The 26370-nt window shown below is 35.3% G+C and overlaps 1 protein-coding gene across 3 annotated transcripts in view; it reads right to left on the reverse strand.

Annotated features, from left to right (window-relative positions):
- wb (wing blister) overlaps positions 1 to 26141 on the reverse strand; it is a 101930-nt gene extending 75789 nt beyond the window's left edge. For all 3 annotated transcript variants that reach the window (XM_089258679.1, XM_089258680.1, XM_089258681.1), the window contains exon 1: positions 24843 to 26141. In XM_089258679.1, the coding sequence (XP_089114805.1) occupies positions 24843 to 25314 (472 nt within the window). In that variant the 5' untranslated portion in view covers positions 25315 to 26141. The remainder of the gene's footprint in view (positions 1 to 24842) is intronic.
- Between the last annotated feature and the right edge of the window lie 229 nt (positions 26142 to 26370).

Below are 26370 nucleotides of genomic sequence, written 5' to 3' on the forward strand. Positions count from 1 at the left end.
CAAAAATTGCAATTGTTGCTGTTTCTACCTCTGGCTCTGCCAGTCTACTGTACTTGTTGCAATTGTTGCTGCTGCTGTTGCTGCTGTTGTTGGTGTCAGCGTGTGGAGCTTTTGGCAAATGTCAACAAAAAGTTTTCCCATTTGTTTGCAGCAGGGAAAAATGTTGACGTAATTGCTGTGAAAATGCATATAAGTTTGAATACTCTGTTCAGAGATGCCTTGAAGTATATATGGGCCTATTTATGTGGGTAGAGTTTTTAAATGCTTCAAATTGGATTTGTAAGATTTGTATGCCTTAGTTCACAGCATAAAGGCTAGGCTCTCTATAACTGTCAACTATTTGAAACCAAATATATTTCATTTAAATGTATTTACATTTAACAAAAGGCGCACATACATATATAGCTAAAGAGAATTTAATAGAGGTCTGAGAGACATTGCTTTAAAGCTTACAATTGGAGAGCTATACCAAAGTCACTGAAAACCTAGATCTATTGAAATATTTAAGGAGATAATAAATATAACAATCTTATTTGTAATATAATTATATAATAATCATAGCTTACTCTAGAGTCTAATCTAACCTCTTTTTAGCTGTCTGCTAAGAGCGTATTTATCAAGTCTAATCCACAGCAAATATTCCAAAGACTTGTTTCATTTTACAACTTGAAAACTTTTGCGAAAACTTTAAAAAATTTGTGAATGTTTTGAGAAGGTTACGTGGAGAATACAAAAGAAAGAGAAAAGTTTACTTGGGTTGGCAAATGTGAAAAGTTTAGCCCGAAAGTTTAAGTGAATATATGTGAATTTCTAGTGACATTCTATGAGCAGCAGAGTCGCTTAAGTAGATAAACGAGATAGAGAAGTGGGCAAAACTTTTGCAGAGCGTTAGTCAAGGAAAATAATTTGGCTATAAATATTAAATGCAGCTTATATAATTATCATATAAAGGCAGCTTGATATACAATATAATATATAAATTTCTTGTATTAATTAATAAAGCAGACTAGTTAAGCTAACTTCTCATGCCTTTAGGAAAAACAAAAGACTTTCACTGAAAACTAATTCATTTTGAAGCCTAAACAAAGAGCCCTTCGTTTAGTCTGAAGTGCCCATATTGAAATGAGTTGAAGCAAGTGCTTAGAAAGTCAGGAAATTGGCTATGGGCCAAGCTGGGCCGGGCCAGGGCAAGGTGCGAAAAGTAGCCAAACGTAAGCAAGAAAAATTATCGGTGGCTGTCAAAATGCGGTGGAACACGCAAATGGCATTTAAATATTTTGACAAATAACAAATTTGCGGTAGCCAAAAAGAAAAAAGTTGACTCCACTCTCGGCACTCGAAACTGAATTTGTTATCTCTGTCTCAGCCCCTGTCCCTGCCCCTGCCTCCAGCTGCATTCGCCAGCTTGGTTGTGGGCAAGTTTTTCGTTTTCCATGCGCTGACAGCTTAAGTGAGAAAAGTTTTGCTGATTAAATGTTTTGACAAATTGAATGGCCACAGAAATATTTATGCATTGACCAAATGAATAACATGAACAACTTTCGAGTATGAAAAGAGAGGCAAAAGGGAAAATGCATAAATATTCATTTCAATAGCTGACCAATAGAATACAACTTGCGTCTGGCCAAGCCAATGCCCAGCTAATACCGTAAACAAACCATAAACATTTTGCAGCCAAGAAGAGAGATGCGCACAGAACGAACTGGAAACTTATCTTTTCCTGTTGACTTTTCCAAGAAACTATAGAGTATTGAAATGATTTTGAAGAGTTTGTCGTGATGGCTAAAAGGGGTGTTGGCATTAAATTTTATAATTAAAGCAAATTTATATATATATTTATATTGATGAGTAAGTGAATTTACAAGAGAGCGAGCACAAGAGAAAGGCAGAGCGAAGGTAAATTATATATGTATATATATATTCTCATTCCTAGGAGAAAATAAAAATTCTCTATATTATGTAAATCTTTAATTTATTGTTATTATTACATTATGATGGAATTTAGGCTTAAAAAAAAAAAATGGCATTTAATAAGTAAAACTAATATATATGGCAGCTCAATAATATTATATATTATTATTATTATTATATTATTAATTATTATTATTATTGTTATTATATTATTATATTATATTATATTATTTTATATTATATTATATATTTTCACGCTGCCGCCTATATATTATTATTTTGAAGGAATTCAAAAATGAAGAAAAGGGATATTGCAAAAATAGAATAGGTTTCAAAAGTTATTTTATAAATCTATACATTCTATAAATTTATAGAATTATAAAAAGAAAAGTATTTAAAAAAAAGTTAAGATATAAAATTTAATATAAAATTTATTTTAAAAAATATTAAAACAAAAGACAATTTGAGTTTGTTGATACCAAAGTAAACATAGAAATTGCACATTGCTTTTTGAAGATCCCTTAGTAATATAAAGCTTATAAATAATATAAATATGAAAGGGATTACTAAAAATAATAAAAAAAGTGAATGCTTAAATATTATCTTATTATATTAAATAAGATTTAATATAAATTATTTAATTCTATTACTCTGAAAAGAATCCACTATCCTAGCTAAATACAATAGAAACCACTGAGTAGGGCATTCAAAGTGCAGTATTTAAAAATTTAGTCATTGCAGCTGGTTCATGGCTTCTTTTTTTTTTATTTTTTGATTAATTGCGAACTATTATGGGCACACGCATGAGACTCGAATCTGGAAGCTGAGGAAGCTGAGCGACTGCCGTTGCCGTTGCAGATAGACAGCAGCTGTTGTTGTTATTATTATTGTTGCTGCTGTTGCTGCTGCTGTTGCTGTTGCTGCTGATGTTGCTACCTCGAACTCTCGCATAGTTGAAAGCATTTTACTGTTTTCTGCATTTTATTCATATCGAACCCGACCGACGCATAAAATACAAAAATATTTTCACTATTTTTGGTCTCTATCGAGTCCCGGTGCACAGCTGTGCATTGGATGTCGCCCCGGCTTGGGCTCAGAGTGTTCAGAGTTCCCTGCCTGGTTTCATTCGCTTCCATCTTGTTGGCTGGCTGGCTGGCTGGCAATTATGCATACATATAAACAGACAGTCGAGCCTGGCATAAATTACATCTCCACATATCTACCAAGAGCTAGCCAGCTAGCTGCTTATTAAGTTGTTCCCCTTTCCCATTCCACTTGAACCTCGAAAGAATGCAAATTGCTCAGCAGAAATGTACTTCCTGCCCAATTTGCTGGCAAGCAGGCAAAAATCGCTAAATGTCAGTTGCAGCAAAGGTTGAACTGTAGAGATAGAAACGGTAGCCAAATTGGCTGATGACGACACTCAATCAACTCGCCAAACAAAATACATTTCGTATCATAATAATAATGAAAAATTGCTGCTGCCCCCAAAAAGAGGCATAAAATAAAAGATTCATCCATCCCCACATGGAGACGGAGACTCAGGCCTCAGCCTCTTCTGATGGCTGTCTGCGGCGAGGCGGCAGCGTGACGAAAACAAACTTTATGCATCTTGACAGGCTGCACAGCTACCGGAGAATGGATGGTCGGATGGATGGATGGATGGATGGACGGTTGGTTGGCTGGAGCCAGTGAAACGGCAATCAAAATATGGCCATAAATAGGCGGCCAAAAACCAAAAGAGACGCGAAGAGTCAAAGACTTTGCTGAAACGGCTCAATTTCAAATGGCGACAATGGTTGCTGCTGCCGTCGCCCCAACAGACGTTGCCAAATAAATATATTCAATTTGTATGTATATTGAGGCAGCATATTTTCGACGAATTTTTCGGTTGCCCAATGAAATGTAATCAAATTTAATGCGCTGCACAGGAAATTGTTGTGGGCAAAAGAGAAGCCGAAGGGTGCTTTAAATCTAATTAAAGTGGTTTATTAAAAGAGGCAAAAGAGGAAATTGACGAATATTGATTTAAAAAAAAAAATTAAGAAGACTGAAGTCATGAAAATTGCATAGAAAGAAAATTCGTTTTATAAGTGAGACGATTCAATTATAAGCCAAATTTGTTAAAATTATACAGAAATTATAGAGAAGGGTGGAAGTGATAAAAAAAATAAATAAATAAAATAAAAAATAAAAAAATAAATAAAAAAATAAATAAAAAATAAAAAAAACAATAAAATGACAATATGCATGTGTGGGAGATGTTGAGGCTTTTCAGCGGTAATGTAAATATATAAAAATATATAAAGCACTGAGAATATTTCAGAGATGAGCGAGGTAACTGCTATTAGAATATGTATATATACATATATATTATGCATATTCGAATATATAAACTTTTTTTTTATACCCTGAACCCATTGAAAATGGGAAATCAGGGTATAATGGTTTTGTTAAAATGTATGTAACAGGCAGAAGGAGGCGTGGCAGACCCCACAAAGTATATATATTCTTGATCAGGGCGACGAGCTGAGTCGATTTAGCCCTGTCCGTCTGTCTGTCCGTCCGTCCGTCCGTCCGTCCGTCCGTCCGTCCGTCCGTCCGTCCGTCCGTCCGTCCGTCCGTCCGTATGTTTGAACGCGTCGATTTCAGAAGATATAAGAGCTAGAGACTTCAACTTTTTTTTTAAATGTCCGTAAAAACAGCGCGCATATCGAGTTTTTCACTAAAAAACGATAACTCATTCCGATACTTTTTTATCGATAAAAAACCTTATCGAAGATCACTTAAATAATTATATCTCTTACATCTTTCAAGCTAGAGTCTCCAAATTTAAAATGTATATTAAGATGTATTTTAGACAATTTCGGTTTTTGTTAAAATTTACCCCCCACCCCTAAATCCACCCCCTCACCCTCATCTTTGTAAAAGTCGTATATCAAATACTAGAGACTTGTGCTTCGGTATGCACATACATTTAAACATCATGATTACGTTCTGTAAGTTTCATTACGATCGTACGTCTAGAAATTAAATTATTCAACAAATAAGTTCTCATAATATTGCCAACACTGCAGCGCAACCCAAGCGCAATAGGTTATAAATTTAACTCCTACATTTTTAGAGCTATAGTCTCCAAATTTTAAAAGTATATTCCAATGCATTTTATACAATTTCGGTTTTTGTTATATTTTGGATACCGGCTCCAAATTCACCAGAATCCCCAGTGAAGGTCAGATTCTAGTATAGCTAATTGTGAATGATTTGATTTGATGTTTTCTTTTAAATGCCAAATATTCAATAGAATATGTAGATCATATGCTGAAAGTTTCATTAAATTCGGTTTAGTCAATCGACGTTAAAAAATAACAAAATGTTTGGCCAATTAACAAACGCACGTGCTGCAGCAACAGCAGTTTTCCAATACGTGTGCACACATACATTCAAACATCTTCTAGCACATTCTTATAATCACATCAGCAGTTAGTTTCGTTTAGTTCTGCTAGATGGCGTTGCATCAGTGAATCTATTTCAGTTTTGACATTGCAAATGAGAACAGAGGAGTGGCGTCATGGTAGAGGGCGCGGCGCTCGATCGCGAGGTCCCCGGTTCAAATCCTGCTGGGCGTATTGTAGTTTTCTTTTAATTGCTTCAAAACTTTTATATATTTGTGATTAAATTTCTCTTATATTTTTTCAAAAATCGAAATTGAAATTTTAACATTTTTATTAGATTGGTTGTTCTTGCACATTCTTAAAGTCACATCAGCAGTTAGTTTGACTTAGATTTGGTAGATGGCGCTGTAGCAGTGAATCTATTTCAGTTTTGAAGAACAGAAGGGTGGCGTCAAGGTAGAAAGCGCGGCGCTTGATCACAAGATCTCGGGCTCAAACCCGGAGCGTGTCGGAATTATCTCTTTTAATTGTTTCAAAATTTTTATTTATTTAATTAAATGAGTTTTCTATTTAATTTATATTTTTAAATACATCGAAATTGAAATTTGAACCATACTAAATGTGCTTTTCTATTATTTTGGTTCAGGGTAGTATCTAGTCGAGCACTCTCGACTAGAGTTTTCTTACTTGTTTAATTATTATTATTATTGTTTATTTATTTTTTATTTATATATAAAATTAAAAAATTTTACGCAAATATTTAGATGAGCTAGCAAGTTCTAAAAATATTCTGTTTATACAGCAAACCAATTTCCCATTATAACTTACAATATTAAATCATTGATAATAAAACTAAATCGTTGCTTTTTTTCTTGTATACTATGTTGGTTGAATGGATATGAGAACCGCTTAAAAAGACGCACTAGCAATCCTTCTATATAAAATATTAACAATTAATACGTTGAAGAATTATAAATAATAATTTAGCAAGTCGAAGGCGGCAGTTGGTTGTGCTTAATTTTTATCATGCCAATCTTAAATAAATAAAATAAATCTTGAGCAGTTAAACTCTACTTTAAATAAATATTTGGCTAATGAGAACTGCTCCCATCGGAAGTTACCTTACATTACTTAACGTGCATCACAGCCAGATTTTTTTCACTTATTTCGAAAGAATGAAATAAGATGCAAAACCGCTCAGAATATTCTTTAACGCCTTCAGATTTACTTTTCGAGTTAAGGTAACTTTGTGAATTATTGAAAGAGACCTGCGTGGCATGTGAAATGGATTTCGGAGTGAACTAAAGCGACACATTCAACACCTCATTGAGCATGTCACACGAACAATTTCCACGAACAGTTTTTCGCAACCAAATAGAAGAAAAATTCAATTCAAACATCCGCATTGCAGTTGGGACCAAAGCTGCTGTTGCTGGGCGGGAAATTTGTTCGTTCTTTTCATGCCTGAAAAATGCATCAGCTGCGAGAAGTTCGAGTGCAACGGAAAAGAGCTTAGTGCAACTTGGGCGACAGGTGACAGACCTGTGCGGCTCAAGTTCAGTTTTACGATGGGGCGGTCGAGGTTTACTTTTTTTTTGGGAAATACTTGAAAAATTAATGTACCCGCGCCGTGTTGTTGGCAGCCAAATGGTTGAGTGACTGACTGGGACTGGGAAAAGGGCCTAGACAAATGTCAAATATTTATTGAAAATCAACAATACACACGAGCATAAACAAACTGACAAACAAGCCGGACAGACTCAGCGACAAACGCAATTCCAAGAAAACATAAAAAAAAGAGATTGTGGAAAGAACGTAGAAGAACAACAAGCAACAAACTGACCAGAACTGAGGATGTTTGGACATGCATCAGCGCACCGCTGACTGCTGCAGCCACAGTCGAAGAGGATGCCGGTGCTGGAGTTGGAACAACATAAAAGCCGTACCGGGGCATCGAGTGCTTGGGGATGCTGCAGTTTGGTGGGTGCTTCAAAAGCTGCTGACCGATGGCTGGAAGCAACGTCCGAGCAGAGCGAGGGGGAGTGAGAGTGAGGGAACTGGTGTGAGAGGTAGAGCCGATCTACACTGAGCTACCGGCGTTCTGACGTGCTCAAGTACGGCACAGCTACAGAGTGTCCATGTATGTCTCTCTGTAAGTGTGTGTGTGTGTGTGTCTTTAGAAAAATATTTATGCATGCATGCCTCATGATCATCATGATCGTGCTCATAATGCTGTTGATTGTTGGTCGATGACTTTGGGCTCGGGTTATGCAAGTAATGCTTGATTTGGTATTGAAGACTGGTAGCAGCCACTTGGCGCTGTTTTGATGACTCACACACACACACACACACACACACACACACACACACACACACACATACACACTCACAATCAAGCTGCTTGTTGCGGGAGTTGGCAGCGAGACTAATTCGAGTGCCGCACATTGGGTGGCTGTTGCAGAGAGGTGTCAACACATGCACACAACCAACCATCTTTGAGCGGGGCCAGGTGAGAAATGGTTAAATTAGCAAAATGGAAAGCAAATCAAAGAGGGCGAAAGGAACACGGTGGGAATTGTGTGCACTGTGATTGTGAGACGAGTGAGAAGTAATTAAGTAAATAAAAATATATTTCTAATGAACTGGCTTTTGTATATGAACAAAAATTATATATATAATGCATAATGAGCAAAATCACTTGATATGAAGACTTAATTAAATATGAAAGCTATGTGAAATCTTATAATTCAAATGTCGTATATTAAAATATAAATATATAAATAAATATACAAAAATATATTTTATTTACAAAGGCCTAAAGGAGCTGAAACATTTGAAGGAATAATAGCTATAATAATCTATTAATTATATTTAATTATTTCTGACTTAAAAATATAAACAAGTAAAGAATAATTTATTTATATAATTTATATATTTTATATTATTTATTTTAATTTAATTTTTTCTTTGCAATTTAAGAAAGACTCTAGCAGTTTCTTCCCCCTTGAACGACCACTGAGAAAAAAGATTTTTTATAAAAAGAGTATAATTATATGCTAATATACATACATGATTCTACAATTTTATTTTTTTATTTATTCTCAGCTGCTCTCTTTCACTTCTTTTGAAGTAATTCAAAGTCCATAACACCTTTTATACCAGAGATTTAATTCTAATTTTATTTTAAAAATATTTTCGCTGCCTGGTAATTTCTACCTAACGCCATCATTCTCACACATTATCAACATATTGTTAGCTTAAACAAAAATGATCCCTAGGCCAATTCATGCTCACACTCCGCTCAACTTATTGCCAACTCATTAAATGCTTGTAAATAAAGTCATTTTGTGTAAGATGCCGACGTTGACTAGACTTAGCTCAACTCTTTCAGAACCGGCAGCAGTTAACTGTTTAAGCCACACTCTTTAGAGCCATCCCGACAAGAGCTGTGTTAATTAAGCGACTTGCTACGCTTGAGCGCCAAAAGCAGTTGCCTCTTATCTAATCTCTGATCGGAATTGTGTAAGCTACTGGCCACGAAAAAAAAGAGAGAGAACAACAAGAAATCTGGCAAAGATCTCAGCGTATAGCGGTTCATTTAATAATTTAATAAGTGCCCCAGCATCACGAGAAATACTTTACGCTTAAAAATATTGGCGCCTGATCAATCGTTATTTCATATATATATTTGTGCACTAGCAGCTGCACTTGCAGCAATAATTATCACGATTTTTGTGCCCAAAACAAAAACCAAAACAAAATCCAACTCTTATCGAGCACTTGCAATCGCGTTCATTCATTAAGGCGTCGAAATATCCATTATCCCATGAGGGGTTTTTTCCCCTCGACAACAACAAATTTTTGCCCTGTCTCCATGTTTGCCAATCACTTGAAATGCATTTGCTTCGAGTCAAGTCGAGTTGAGTTGAGTTGAGTCGAGTCAAGTCGAGTTGACTCCACTCGCTTTTAGGAGTTCCGAATCAATATTGAAACAACCATACGTTAGCCAACACTGCACGCAACAGTTTTGGGGCCTCTCTGGCCTGCACTCATTACTAACGTCTGACTGGTTTGGCTTGGCTGCGCTTTCGGTTATTCGATATATTTTCAATTACATTTTTGGGGCGAGTCCCGAGACACGAGTCGCAAGTCCCAAGCAATCGCCCACACACTCGATTGGCTTGCAGTTCTCACTGTGTCTTAGCTGTTAATTTGTCATGAGCTGTCAGTTGTTATTAATAAATGAATGCATTCGGCTCTTGTATGCTGATGTTCATGCTGATGTTGTGTCTCGCATCATAATGTCATAATTAAATTTATATACTCATGACTCATGAGAGGCAACAGTAAAAGGAGCAGCAACAACAACTTGACAGAGGCCATGTCGCCGACATTGTCTAGACAGGCGGAGATTAACGCCTTAAAGGAAGTGCAAGAGTACGGTTTGATATTCATGTAGACATAATTTCAAATTAATTTATGTGATTTAAGGAATTTCAAGTAAAGAAAATTGCCATGGTTTTTGATGGGCCAAAAATAAGCACGGAATGTGTGAAATATATGCAGTGCATAGATATTATATTTTATGGCATGTGGAAGTAGTTTGTGGAGTTGGAATTTTATAGCTAATTTCGATTTTTATTCTATTGTGAGAACATGAGAATTATGTGGTCTAAACAGGCGTGTATATTTTCTCTATAGATAGACTCTATATAACTAGGTATGCATAAAAATTATTATTTCAGCAGTGAAATGAAATATTTTTCTATGGTTTTCTATCTCTTTCTTTGTCTATCTCTTTCACTTATCCTGTCAAATTATTTGTATTTATCTATCTATCCGTTTAAAGCTCTCTATTTATAATGATATCTCTTCCTCTATATATACCCATCTCTCTTACACATAATCATATCATTGTATTCAAATTCAATTAAGATTCTCTATTCAAACCCATCTAAGTACCTGTCACCTCTTCCAAAAAATACTCCCATCATTTCTATTCGTCTTACAAATCCGCCGCGATAAAGCTACGTCCAGCTCTTTTTATCTGTCTTTAAAGCGTCGCATCCTTCGTTTTATGATAGCAAATCGAATTAGAAAGAGAAGCAGTTAAATCAGTTGAATTTGCAGCGTTACTTCAGCGACAAATCACTTGCGAGTGCCCATAAAAACATTACATTTACGACCATGAACATTGGCATACATCTCAGGCAGCCAGCTGGCAGCCCCCAATTGAAGTGGGTCAGCCTACCCAAAGCTCAGCTCAGCTGCTAATCCGAGTGACAGTCATTAATGGCACACGCTGCAGGCGATCGGCGCTATAAACAAATTCATTTCGCTCGACACATTAAAAGCGAACAGCGTTTTCGACCTGGAACAAGTTTATAAAACACAAGAAAGAGTAAAATAGTGAAGGAGTGCATGACTTGGAGACACCCGGTATATACCTATATAGATATGTTGTAATAATAGCGGTACTTGATACTCATATTGAGTTGTAAATCTCTTTATAGATTCATACTAAATTTGGGACTAAAACATTAAGAGTGAAATAGGTACATATATTAGTTTTTTAAGGGAATGACTTTATATTGACTTTTGCAATGCATCAACTCATTTAACATCATTAACTAGACAAGTCCTTTTATTATTATTATTATTATTATTTTTATTATGCTTCAGAATTATGTTTTAGAAATGATTCTTATCAATATTAAGATAATAAGAAAAACGAGTAAGGAATAAAAAGACTTGATATCTAAGAAATATCATAAAATAGCCTAGCAAATGACATTCAAGGAAAAAGTTTCAAATTTCAAGTAACTCAAGATCAATACCCTGCCATAACAAACAGACCAAAGCTGTATTAAAACAGCTGCCTGATATTGATCTAGTCCAGCCTACTCTAACCCTCCTTCATATCCAAACACAACCCATTCTCATACCTTACAAAAAGCAAAGATTCAAATGTTTTTTGGTTATTTTAAAAATAAAATAAAAGTGCAATGCCAATCGAGTTGACTTGTTAGCTATTTAATTAGTACGTACGCCTCGCAACGTGTTAGCTTTTTAGCTGTTTTTTTGTTTTGTTTTCTTCGTTTTGGCTGTAAAAAGGCGCCGCCAGTTGCGAGCCTGGTGTCAGCCCACGAATGCCTCAGGCGCCGCTTGGCCATTTGATGGCGCCGCCAATTGTGGCCAACAGATGGTTGACTCTGGCCGACGACGGTTTTGGCCATATTGGCTATTGTTTTTTATGGCATATGCAATCCGTAATATCTAGTTGTCAAGCAATATGGCTGGTTAATAGTCGATTTGTATCTGTTGGCTACATTGAAGAAATTGCGTTAATTTGCTTGTTTACGTTGTTGTCCGCACCGTTGATGCTGTTGTTGTTGTTGTTGTTGTTGCTGTTGTTGTAGTTGAAGTAGATGTTGCATATCTCTGAGCTTGTTTTGACTCGCATTTTGTGTTTGTCTTTGTGTTTGTTTGCAGTTTCTTTATCGCCCGAGCGAACTAAGTAAACCAACCAGTTATCGGATATTGCAATTTGATAAGCGCTTATCCTGCGTCGCGTCACAAAAATGCTGCTTTTGATTAGCAATTAACGTTTTTATTGAACAAGCTGACTTCAAGCTGAGCTCAACCTGAAGTTTTCCTACTTATTTATCTCTTTGAGTGGCGTAACGGTGTAGCTATGGGTGGCTCCCCCAGCCGCCAGCAGCCAAGATGGTAATTTTCTAGTGTTGTTTAGTCACGACTCGCCAAAGTGGATTCAGCAAATGCGACAAGTGCATTGCAATTGCATTCAAATGCAAAATTGACTTGGCTGACACTGGCGAAACGGCGAGACGAAGTACATTTTTCCAATTATTGTTTAACAGCTATTTGTGCTTTCAATTAGTTTTATTGCATACATAGTTTGCTCAGTGTTTAGCAGGTTATTATAAAAATTTTATTTGATTTTTTAATTATCCTTTATGCTCATTTAAAAATCGTAAATGCAGAAGAATTAAAGAAAATTTAAATACTGTTTCTGTTCAGTTAAAATTTTAGTAATTTATATTATATATTTTTTTAAATTTATAATTTATGTGAATATAACAAATGATATAATTTTTTTAAATATTTAATTTAAATTTTATTTAATATTATAATTCTTCTTTTTTTTTATTTGTTGTAGTTTTTTTTCCAAGAATGTCTGCGATTTGTTTAAATAGATTTTTTTTAAATAGCTATACGCAATTTTAATTTTATTTATTATTATTTTTTTATATTATTTGATAAAGCTTTTCATTCTAAATAAAATTTTAATTTGAAGATTTTGTAGATGTAACTCTATTTATCAAACTTAAATAAGATTAGATTAATAAGCTTTTAATTAAATTGTGAAAGATTATGGGCTTGACATATGTAAATAAATAAATATAAAGTTAATTTAGAGGTATACACAGTGCCCTCGTTTTTATCTTATCGTAACTAATATTGATACAAATAATTTATTTAATAGAATATGTAGTATATAAATACTATGTAAACTTACACAAGTATCTATCATAATAATAGTATTCTAAATTATAAAATACAGAATATATACTAAATAAAACTGTTAAAAACAATTAAGTTCAAGTCCATTGAACATTTTTATTAGAATTTTACTATCAGCAAATAATATTTATGATTTTGTTAATTATTGTGACTTCATCTTTATTAACATACCTTTAGAATATTTAAAAAATAAAATGTATTTTTAAGCATAGTTGACATATAAAATATTTAAATAACTATTTATTGCTGTAGACAAAAAATATAAATATAAATATATGGAATATACAAAAAATTCTTTCAGAAATAACTGAAGGTCATATTTGAGCACATAGAATACAATTGCCAGATGAACACATTTATGTTTCTTTAGACTCAAGCTCACCATCATTAATACAGCTTAGCTATATTTTTAAATAAATCTTATAGCTCTATTTGACTCGTTGGCCGACTATTCAACATTGCTCAAGGATGCATGTGAAAGCCGCAAATAATTATGACGGGGCTGACGTAATATTTGGTACTAAAAAAACTGCGCAAACAAATCAAATTTTTGCATTTGAAATTCAAGCGAAAAATGTACTTAAGTATTCAGCTCAGTTATTTTAATTAAAGAAATGCCAATAACTGTGCGGACATTTGGCTTTTGAATTCGAGCAACAACTGGCAACGGGCAACAGGCAACCGGCAACAGGCAACTGGTTTTCAACAACAGCAAAAGCAACAACAATAACAAATCGACTTCGAGGCGTATTAATTAAGCAATTTGTCAAGCGACGCGTCGATCCAGAGACGCTGAGACACTGATATACCGACTGAGCTGAGTTGGATCACTATCCCAGTTGGATCACTTTGCATGTCGCATGTCAATTTCTCTGTGGCTCATCGAGTCGTGTGTGTTTGGTTGCGTTATTTGGAACACTAATCATGACGGCGTGCCCCCGAAATGTTTCAATCCTTTTAGAGTCAAATCTCGGGGGCAGCTGTCAGAGATGCAACCCCAAGCAAAAGAAAAGCCGCCACACGGCAGTCAACATCTTCTGCATCCGTATCTGGCAACTGGAAAAGTATTTCGGGCCTGAAGGCTGAACCTGATCTTGAGCTCTTAACGTGTCTGCAAACAATTTGTTTTGTCGGGCATTTTCACTGTGCCGGCTTGACAGCAGGTTTTTCATTCTAGCTCTGGCATTTAAATAGCTACTCTCTTCGTCTGACGCCCACACCCAATGGGCGTGGCTGCCTAACTACTTGCCGTTGTGCCAATAAATAAAGAAAGAGAGAGAAGAAGTTTTCGTAAAAAACTAAAATTTTTCCCGCTAAATTTTCTCCTGTCGATGCGTGAGTCATGCGTTAAGGCACGTCTCAGCAGCTGTCCATCAGTTCCATCCATCTAGATGTCTGCTGCTGTTGTTGTTGTTGTTGCTTCCAGCTTGTAAATAGTCTACGTGCTGATGGATATGCCCCCAACACGCATTCAAAATAGACTGGGCGAAAAGTTGTCGTCAATTGTCGGCACATTTGTTAAATTGTCAGACATTCGGATATCCAACTCTGTGGAGGAACTGCAGTCTAGAATTACAAAATGTTTTCAGTGAAGGCAAAGAGCGACAAGGGGAGAGCACAAAAGAGTTTGTATAGCTTCTTGCGATGAGTCATTAATCGGATGTTGATTTGATGTAGTAACACGACGAAGGGAATCCCTTGAGCACATGTGCCTCATGTTTGTTATATTTTTATAGCAAAATATGTAGCATGGCATATCGTTTGCAATGGCATACGAATTTTTCCATTATTATTCATTTTATGTTGAATACTTAAATTAATACTCAAAGCTAATCATTAAATCATTATCAAAATGATCATTTTGTTTTATTTTTAATTACTATTATCCTGATTATTATTCTAAAAATTATTAGCTTTATGATATTTATTATTATTTAATAAATATACAACTGTTTAACAGTTTGAATTTGTAGTAATAATTAATAATAATATACAATAATAATATTGTAATAATTAATAATAAATGTTATATTAATGCTCTTTAACAAAATAATTATTTAATAAATATACAATTGTTTAACAGTTTAAATTTTGTAGAATATTTTACAATGCTGTCCATATGTGTATTTACCACAAGTAGAAGAGGCAAGTCTAAACACCACTAGATTGTCGTATGCGAATGAAGAATCGCCTCAGCAGACTTCCCTTTTATATAGAACGACTCGCATTCACACCGAGAAAAAGACTCGAGCTCAACTCTTGAGCTCTTCATTGCATTAGTATCGATCGTTGGTTTGCCTCTATAAAACACGATTGGAATTGAGCGCCAGCCTTTGTCTGAGCTAGTATCTTACACACAGGCAATGAGTACCCACATATTTTCTGTTCTCCTTATATAAATACTAAATAGAAGAGGCCACCTATTCACCTGACTTGTGCTCTTTGCTTAGTTCTCTGAGTTAATCATTTATAGATTTTTATAGGCAGCAATTCTAATCAGAACAGGCTTCATTAAAAGTATATAAGTGTCAATATATAATTATATAATATAATAATATATAAATACATTATTTATGATTGTTATGCATTCAGTTGCTTTCATTTAAAAATATAAATTTATATTTATATTATTATTATTATTATTTTTATATTTTTTATATTATTATTATTATTTTTATATTTTTTATATTATTATTATTAAATATGTACTATTCAAAATAAAATATTTTCTTTACCAATTTTAAAATGTTCAGCTACAGATTTTTCGCAAATTAAATATGCGTTTTTATTTTAACTAAATATTAGTTTTTATATTTTAAATAACTACATTTTGCTTTTACAAAAATATTTCGGCTATAGGCGTATTCTTAACAACATGATCTTAAGCAGTGGAAATGCAATAATTATAAAGATTACAGGTTTCAAGAAATCTTCTTCCATCTTGTAAAAGTTTGTATTGGGGCAAATCTCTCGCTGGGCTTCTTTAGCTTCAACACTTATCATTCGATATGCGCCAAAATAAAATTGCTCCTCTAATATTCAGTTTTCATTGCGGAAGTAAACTCTAACTTAATTTAACAATAGAATTTAGATGCAATGTTGCCCATATTTAGTGCAGCATAGACTATAAAAAAAAGCAAATTTAAACAAATACAGGAAAATTTTCGAGTAACAGTTGAAAATTCGACATAAATTTCAATACCAGATGTGTTTACGGTGCCAACTTCATCAAAGGGCGAGCTGGAGAGCAATCCACATCCTGGATGCATTTACGCCAAAATCGAAATCAAAACACTTTTCCAGAAAGAACTTTTTCAAAGGGAAAACCCGCAGGCAAATAAACAGTTTGAATGAATGAATTTCTTCATTAAGCATAATTTTGGAGCGTTTCCAGCGATATCAAATATTTAGACAACACTTTCAAGCGTTCCCAAAAGTCAATAATCAATTTAAATATATATTTTTTGGGAATTCAATCTGATGCAGCATAAGGTGTCCATGTGTTGACATGATACCAAAATATTTGCTACGCTTATGGAACGCGTTCGAAGAAGTGGAAAAGTAGGAAAGCTAGAGGAAAAGGCAACAGGTAAAAAGTGTTATCAGATATCAATTGAGTTATGGGGCTCGATATGAGTTTTGGACATTCTTCACCAAAACAGATGATGTGTATTTAGCTTATCAAATGGATCGAGGAAAGTCGATATGCTGGGCAGCTGAATGAAATGCATTGCGAGTATTTACTTTGAGCGCCAGTGCCGGGTAAACCTGTCGCCAGCGCAACACAGTTTTTTTTTATCAATGAAGTTCAATGACAGCTGTTGTTGGCCGCTTTCGATCAACGATCGTTTATCAGCTTAAATATTGACAAATGGCTCGATAAAGATGCCGCTGGCAGTGCGACATAGACATTGAATGTATTCACCTCGGATTCAGATAGTGTTAAACACGTTGCGCTGACATTGATGGCTGTTTAAGCCCGATAACTGATGTAAGATGGACGAGAGTTGAGTTGCTATGAAATGACAGCTTTAAAGATGAGGCGCGACACCAGACACAAGCTAAGTGTGAACAGAATTCTTAAAAAGGTTTGAAGAAATTAAGTAAATTTATGAGTTGCTAAATGCCTTTGCATGTTTGCTTATTACGAAGCTGAGAAAACTGATTTTATTATGATTAGGAAAGCGAAGGAGGAAATATTCAATATTCAATTTAATGAAATGTAAATTGCGTTTATGTTTATTTCAGAAATTGGCAAACAAAATATGAATTTTTATTTAAAAAAAAAAATAGATATGTATGCATAGTAGAAATATTTAATAATATAATATATATATATTATTTAATAATATATATATAATATAATAATATTTGATAATATTAAACACATATCTATAAAAGTTAAGTGAAGACAGCGAAGATGCTTAATTTTCTTAAATTCAGCCTTCCAACAAAATTATTATTATTATTATATCTATGACTAAAAAAACTTTTAATTTAATTATTTAATTTTTTAATTAATTAGTTTTTAATATTTGTTATAAGCCATTATTATTTCTAGGAAGTTCCAAATGCTTCTTGTTTTTTAAGCAGTAAATTATTCTTTTAAAATGACTGATATATCCTAAACTTTAAGCACAAGTATTCCATCCTCAACACACTCGAGAAAATGTCTCGGACTCAAACAATGCTCCCCAACAAACTAAGCACTTTCGATGTTGGCTTGCCTTGAACTATTATGAATTATTACCTATTTATAATAGGAACAAATGAATTATACCTAAACAGAATTCATATCGCATTCCATTTAACATTTTCCACTTAATATATTTCCTCAGTAGTCCACATAATCTTTAATAGACTTCCAGAGAATCCATTTAATGAGCTGCAGAAGGTTTTGTTACCCACGCCCAACATTACTCATAATATATCTTTCTTCTGCTGTTGTGGGGCTCTCTAGAAACTTTCTTCATAACCTTTGCATTGATTACTCAATCGTCGCGCAATTCTCAGACATCTCTCGCGATCATTATCAGCACATTAGGTAGACTTGAAAAAAAAATAATACATTGCTGCGCTCTTTCGTTGACCCAATTGTATTGAGACTAGGATCAGAATTTATTGGAACTGCTGCCCAATGCATTTCCATCTCTTGTGCTTATCTGAAGTGTCTGGGCTAACGAGCAACGTATTTGTTTCTTCCACGGGCTGCACATCAACAGTCGAGCGGTGCGCCGCTGACCCGTTATATGTTCCGGTGGCCCCAAACAAACAACAGCGGACTGTACCGGGGTCTGCTTACTGTTGCCTGCCGTCTGCCCTATGTCGTCTGCCGTCTGGTTGTCGGCGTCAATCTCTTATCAAAACTTGGCCTATTACATTAATTTATGGCCAAACGCCAGTGGGGCACTTCAAAGCTTTTGTCGAATCGCCCAGGAACCATCAGATCGATCTGCCAGCAATTAAGCATAAGTTTATTGCCAGCCAAGCCGAAATGATGCTCCGAGTTATGTAAACAGCGCCATGAATAGTTCTACATACTCGCTGGGAGTTTGAGAGGAATTCCTATAGATCATTTAGTTTGACTTCGATTTACCGGCGTAAAGTTATAGCTTAGTTCGCTATACTCTGTAGGCGTTATGAAACGGGATATGATGGACAGTAGATTATAGTTGTAGAAAACTATATTTGTATTCTTAATCCGGGTTTAATAATTATTGATAAACATGAAACTGCTCAATTTATTTTGCTGAGATTAAGTGAATCCACTTTTTGGAAAATTAATAAATTGTCTTCCTTTTTCTTTGTATTTAAATATATTCTTACTTTCTTTTTCTCTCTCTCCCTATCTCTCTCATTATGTTATTTGGATTTTCTCTCAGTATTGCTCTCATTCTCTTTCACTCTTAAAAATGCCTTCTTACTTTCTTGCTCTCTCATTCCGTCTGACTCTTAGTCTTGCTCTCCATCTCTCAACCCCAATGTCAGTGAAAAAGAAAATTCTTACAGGGTATCTCTCTATCATTCCTTTTGTGCTCAACATTCCAACTTCTTTTAAATTCTCTACAAATTTTGTTTATTTATGGAAGTTATGTACCGCTACAAATTGCGTCGTGTTTTAATGTTTGTTGTTGTGGTATTTATGAATCTCAAACAAAATGTTTACATCGTATTTCGCTTTGTTGTTGGCCTGTTCTATAAATGAATAAAATGCATGTTTTGCCCTTTAGTTTTATATCCTTAAGTGGTTTATTTATTGGAACTTTAGTTCAAAAGCGCGCTCGCAATTTGTATAGGATATATTAGGTTTCCATATCATATTACCAGACCTAACAACCTCGTCCAATCCATTGTATTCAGTCAGCTTTTGTTTATTTTTTAATGAGTACCCCAATTGCCTGAGCATCATCTACTGCATGTTTATTGTTTTTTGGAGTTTTGACATGTGTATCTGCATTTCGACTGCCCTCGCAGATCATATTCAGGAATTTTTTAAAATTGTATTCAGATAGGATATTAATCTACTTTTTTTCTTATAAACCTTTCCTGCTCTACATAATTTTTACAAATATTTAATTTCATTGGATGCAGCTGTCATTCCCAGTTACTCTTTGCCAGTAACTGTGTGCAAAATGTGTTGCATAAACAACAACAAGGTGAGGCCAGGTGTTGGCTCCAGGTGTTTCCGTTGGCACATTAAAGCCAATGATCTATAAACTGCATTTCGATAAATTATCACAACAAAGGGCGCTGCAGTCGAGATGCAACAGAAGTGGATACAGTTGGGAGCTGTGAGAGATTCGTGAAGGGCACTCAAAATAATCAAGCATGTGGCGAAACACTTTGTGTGCGCTGAGAGAAATACTTTTGAATGGGAAACTGTAAAAGTAAATGAGAAATTTTTAATACTCTTCGATTGAACAGACTTTCAACAAAAGGCGGTGTGAATAGGTTTATGCATTCAGTTTTAATTAAATGAATAGGAATTTGATTGAAATATATACACATATTTACATATATAAACTTGAGATAATAGCAAGAGGGACTAATAATTTATAATTTATAATCAACATAAATAAATATATATTTTAATTCCTGACATTAAATAAAATTCATAAATAAATATTTATATCACACTTTCAAAAGATTCGCTCAATAATAACAAGTAAGAAAGCTCTAGTCGAGACTGCTCGACTACGAGATCCCCTGAACCCTACAAGCAACTGATATTTCAAAAATTATTAGCAAACACACACGCACACACACACACACACGCATACATACAAATACACGCACACACACACGCATACAAACAAACACACGCATACACACACTCACATATACAGGCGATTGCGCTTGGGTTGCGCTGCAGTGTTGGCAATATAATGAAAACTTATTTGTTGAATAATTTAATTTCTAGACGTACGATCGTAATGAAACTTTCAGAACGTATTCATAATGTTAAAATGTATGTGTATACCGAAGCACAAGTCTCTAGTATTCGATATACGACTTTTACAAAGATGAGGGTGAGGGGGTGAATTTAGGTGTGGGGGGTAAATTTTAACAAAAACCGAAATTGTATAAAATTCATCTTAATATACATTTTAAATTTGGAGACTCTAGCTTGAAAGGTGTAGGAGATATAATTATTTAAGTGATCTTCGATAAGGTTTTTTATCGATAAAAAAATATCGGAATGAGTTATCGTTTTTTAGTGATAAACTCGATCTGCGCGTGATATATACGGACATTTTAAAAAAAAGTTGAAGTCTCTAGCTCTTATATCTTCTGAAATCGACGCGTTCATACATACGGACGGACGGACGGACGGACGGACGGACAGACAGACGGACAGGGCCAAATCGACTCAGCTTGTCGTCCTGATCAAGAATATATATACTTTGTGGGGTCTGCCACGCCTCCTTCTGCCTGTTACATACTTTTAACAAAACCATTATACCCTGATTTCCCATTTTCAATGGGTTCAGGGTATAAAAATAAAAGCAGAAAGCAGTTAACACTCAATTAAATCAACTTTCGATCAAGTCATCAAAAATAAAGCCTGGAACTTTTTGAACAGCTGTCGATAATGAATGCAAATCGAATGCGTTTAGATTAGTTTTCCAAATCATTCAATTGCAAATTGCAAATAGGAAAAAAAAAAATAAAGAAACAAGTTGGCAGCAGTTGCCGTGCCGCTAAGTCAAGTGGGCAGCGCCTTGAGCAGTCAGAGGCAGCGAATTGATAGAGCAAATTATTGACGATTAAACGGCGTGTTGACTCCATTTACAAAGGCGAAACGCTGCGCGAGAGGAGTAGGATAAATGCAACAGCTATTGGCATTAATTGATTGATGGCTTGTTTAGATTACTGAAAATGAAAGTTCGCCACGAAATGGGTCAACAAGAGGCAGTCAGAGAGATACATAGTAGCCAAGTTAAAGATACATTTACAAATCCAGATACAGATACATTTGGGATTGAGCCCACGCCAAGCTGCATTTCCTTTGTTGTTGTTGTTGTTGTTGTTGTTATTGTTGTTGCTGTGCTTTGAGCCATGGCTAATCAGCGCACGCACTCACACTTTATCAGCTCATTAGCTGGGCATATACATACACATATGCATATAGATAGATATACATATATACGATTCTCCAAGTCATGATATTTACACACGGCAAGCCGGGAAAGCTGCTGTTTGCCCATTCAGTAGTATAAAAGAAAGGAAAAGACAACTGTTTGAAGAATGCATTCTTCAATGCATCCATTTTTCAATTCTTCATTGATTTTGTATATTTTTCTTCTTCTTCTGCTTTTTTGTTTGCTTCTTGTTAACTGCATTACACAATGCGCCGAGTGCTGGAAATTCAGATTTGTGGGAAAATGCTACAGAGAGTTCGGAAATAACTTCTCTATCTCCTCCACCTCCTCCACCCGTTAGCCCTTGCTTTTGCCTCTGCTCGAGCTGTCATTGACTTTTATTTGTTTTTAATTTTTTATTGACATGTGAAGATTTTTTTTTTTTTTTTTTTGTAGAAGTTTAGTGAACTTTTCCTGTTGGTTTTCCATTGCCTTTTACGCTTCAACTTCGCCTTGGCTCAAGCAGCGTGTTGAAAAGCAAAAGTTTTTTCAATCCATTTTTTAGTGTTATCAATTGTGTTGTGCTTGCTGAAAATGTGCATTTGCTAAGGGCATTTCCGAGGAAATGTTGCAAGTCTAGCTTGTGCATAATCTTGAGGTAGAGGGAGGTGAGACTGTGGAGTCTGTGATTGCTTTGATAGATTTGTTGCTTGATGGCTTGAAAAGTTTTGCATAACAATTTTTCTTTTTATAAATTTTATCAGGTCGAATATAAAAAAAAGTTTTTAACTAGTTTCATTTTACGATAATCATCTTTCATAAAATATTTTACGGCTGGCTTACGTAAAGGTATTTTAATTTATTATTTAAAAATGATTGATTTAAATACAATTTTCTTATTTCTTACAATGACAACAATTTCAGCTCTTGGACCTTTAAAATTAATGATATTAGAATCTATATGAAAATTCTTTTTTAGCCATATCTTTCAAAGAAAGTTGTTTACCTTCAGCTAAATTTACTTTCACAATATTTAAATCAATATTTCTTCCACATTTATTCAAATTTACAACAAATCAATATGATCTGCTCAGATTTTATTGATCCCACAACAGAATGCAAGCTCGTCAAATGTTAAGAGCCCATGTTTCGCTCAGTGTGCGCGCTTGAATAAATAATCATAGCATTGAAAAGTTATTGGGAATATTTCTCATCAGAAATCATAAAATTCATTAATATATAATTCTCTCGCTTTTATCTGACTGGGTCAGCTGTGTTTTCGAAGCGCTTAGAACGCTGTCAACAAACGTCAACATAAACAAATGATTATCATAAAACTTCTTAACAATCTATTAGTAAGTCGTAAGCTGGCTCCAGGGAAGTGCGCGAACCACAGGAATGCATCTTCTTCGGCTTCGGCTTTGGCTTCTTCTGCCTCTTCTTCTTCAGTTTTGGGTCCATAACAAATTTCAACGACTCGACACGATAAGCCACTTAATTTTTATAACCAGTTCGGCCAGAACACACAATGTATTCGGACCTACGTCGACTGCTCTGGTCAACACCTATGCGAACCGCCAGCTGGAACATGTGTTCCTATTAGCGCGTGTTGCGGTTCCTGTCCCTGACATACAATATATGCGTATGTACATATACATATATACCTATGCATGTATGTATGTGTGCCATATGACAACGCACGCAACTAGTTTATCCATTATATGTGTACTCCAGTGGGCTATGTGCCTCTAACAATTGGCCATTGTCTGCATTGTTGTTGTTGCTGGCGTTGTTAGGGCATCTTCTTTGGGCACGACCACAATTACCCGAGTGTAGAAGAGTAGGCGGCATCATGCTAAAGCCTGGCGCTATTGTCCTCTCGCTAAGGGGTCACATGTGTGTGTGCCTCTCAGTCGATCTCAAACAAAATGACCTGAAGTGCACACACAAACACAAACAGCCCTTCCATTCTATGTTCTATTACTCTCCAGAGAGCTGTACCTTCTATAGCGCATATGCCTTTTCAGTTTGGGTTTATCCATTTTACACTTTGATTGGTTTTGTTATCGAATTTTAAGTTTGTTTTGTGTGTAAATGATTTAAATTGCTATTCTATTATACTGATTTCTTTTGCTTTGCCTAACGGTTCGTTTGTGCGTGTTTTATAAGTGATAATGTAAAGTTAATAATTTGTTAATATTTATATCATATCATAGGGAAAGTAAATGCTGTTCTCTTAATAGATTATTAGTTTAGATAATTATTTTCAAAATAATAAACTTATAACTTTGAATATTAAAACTTAAAATACTATATTAAAATATTAAAATATACTCATTAATTCCATATTCCATTCCAAATTCCACATTCCTTAATACAAATAGTTGATGGAGAAATTTAAATAAAATCATATATAAAGTTTCTTTAATTTTCCTCAATTTCATGCTCCATTAAGTAAATAAAAATATTTCAAAAATGTAATTGATTGATATTAAGAATTCTTTCTAAATTTGATTTTTAAATCATGGATTTTTAACAGTTTATATGGAATATATAATTTAAATATTCTTCAAATCTCATCTCAGTTGAAGATAAAAAAAATTAAATGGCAGTACAAAAATGCGCTTAAAATGATCTATTTATAGACTCTTATAAACTCGACTATTATCGATAGTAAAAACTAAATAAAATATATATTTTTAGCTACAAACAAAACTAAAATCGAACGATTTTTTATTGTAATCTATTTGGTGCATATAAAATGAAATTTTATAGAAGAGCGTGCCTTTAGTTTTATAGCTTTCTAGTTTGTCTGGCAGCTGTGTAGCTATGCAGATCGTACGCCTAATAGGCAAAGTTCACATGACAAAGCAGCAGCACAAGAAGAACAAATGCTGTGCATGGGGCATGCAGCGTGGGGCAGCAACAACAACAACAACAACAACGGCAACAACAAGAGTCAAGACAACGGCAAAGGCAACGACAACATTGCTCGTCCATAACTGGACCTCTCACGTAATAACGTATAGAATTACTTGTAAAAATATATATATATATATATAAAGTATAAGAAAATAAGTAAAAGAAAAAAATAAGGAGAAGAAGAAGCAGCAGAAATCTCTTCCTCCTGTCACAACTTTCACATGAAAGTTCTTTCAACTTGAGCGCCCAAATATGGATGCGCGTTGGACACGTTGGACACGACATGGCCAACAGAGTCAAAGCCAGAGCCAGAGCCAGAGCCAGAGCCAGAGCCAGAGCCAGAGCCAGGGCCAGGGCCAGAACAAGGAAGCCGCAATAACGAGGCGGACTCTACCAGCCTCTAACCAATCGATCAAAGCCATATTTAGAATGCATTGTGGTGCAGCTCTTATGCATTAGGCACTCGCTTATGGCTGCCACAACTTACCATTGGCATTCGATTTGCCGTCCGTTCTCTGGAGCCGTCCGTTCCGTCCGCGCTGCTTGGACTTCTTGCCATTTCTGATCTCTGAGGAAGCAGCTGCCATGTCTGATTCGCCGCTGCCAATGTTACTTTCAATCAGGAGGCCACTTTTGGTTTTACGACGACGCGTGCCCTGACCACCGCGACTCGTGGAGCTGGATTTGCGTTGGGTGATCCGTTCGCCCGTCCAGGACACAATGCTCGCCTCCAGCTGCTCCACGGAGCTGACATTGAGTGTCTCTGTGCTGTATTCCTTGAGCATTTGGGCCGGTGGCAGCACAACGAGTCGTTGCTTCAATTGCTTGGCACGCCGGCCCTCAACCTCAGCAGTCAGCAGGCAGGTGAGCAGGAGTAGGAACAGCATTGTGCTTGTTGGCAGGATAAGGCAGCATTTTGCGCAATTGCTTAGCTTGCGCTCTTTTATTTTCACTTTCATTTTTCGCAGAGGAATTTGGCTAAGCACAGACTTGAATTCAATTTAAGCACATTTTACACTTCACTTGACTTTGAAACTAATTAAAAATATTTTATTGCTTTCCCAAGACCCTTTTTTATTTTCTATTAATTTGGCTTAACACCAAGTTGCACACTCAAGCACATTTCCCAGAATTTTCATTCATAATTTTATTTGATTTTTTATTTCTATTTCTTTTGCGTTGCCTTTTTACAAATTTATTTTTTTTGTAATTTTTTTTTTTTTAGAATTTCCGCTTGTCAGTAGTCGTCGCGACGTTTTGCTTCTCTTTTTGTGGCTGACTTTTATTTGTATTATTTGTTGTACACATTTCCTTTTGCACACTCTATAAGACTCGCACTTCTCTAATTCTCTTCATTTCTCATTTATTTGACGCACATTTTTGCGCTATTTAATTTTATTTCTGTTGCAGCCAGGCGACAGCGACAAATTTTTCTTTGGCTATTTTCGTATATCCTCAGCGCAAGTGCAACAAAACAAATAAAACACACAATTTATATCAATATACACACACATATATACACAGATGCACATATGTAGGCACGATTTGTGATTGCAGTTGCATAAAGCACTTTCGCTTTTATTTATTATTGCACTGCATTATCATTGGCATTATTCGCATGACACACTCGCTTATCAGCGTCAAATACTAACTAGTAGTAGTTGCGGATGGGAAAGAACTCTCCGACTGCGATCGAGACGTACCGACAAATTACGATCTTTGAACAAAAAACTGAACGAACTCTTTGAGTGCGTGAAGCGATTGCCGCGTCCTACACAAACGACCGTCAAAACCAAACTGAAGCGAACGATCGTGCCGGCTTGACGATCGTGCCGCCTGTTCGTTGCACTCAGTGATGCTCATTTGGCTTGACAGGCCAATAAGCTAAGAGACCGGAAATGTATGTACGCTAGCATGGAACGTATTCAGGAAAGAGCGAAGAATGTTAAAAATACAGCAAAGACTCAAGATTTTTTAAACTGTTTCTAAGTAGTCCTAAGATTTTCATATATTAT

The sequence above is a fragment of the Drosophila navojoa genome, chromosome 3 (assembly GCF_054131105.1).
Source record: "Drosophila navojoa isolate 15081-1374.11 chromosome 3, UAZ_NAV_1.0, whole genome shotgun sequence".
Taxonomy (NCBI): Eukaryota; Metazoa; Arthropoda; class Insecta; order Diptera; family Drosophilidae; genus Drosophila; species Drosophila navojoa.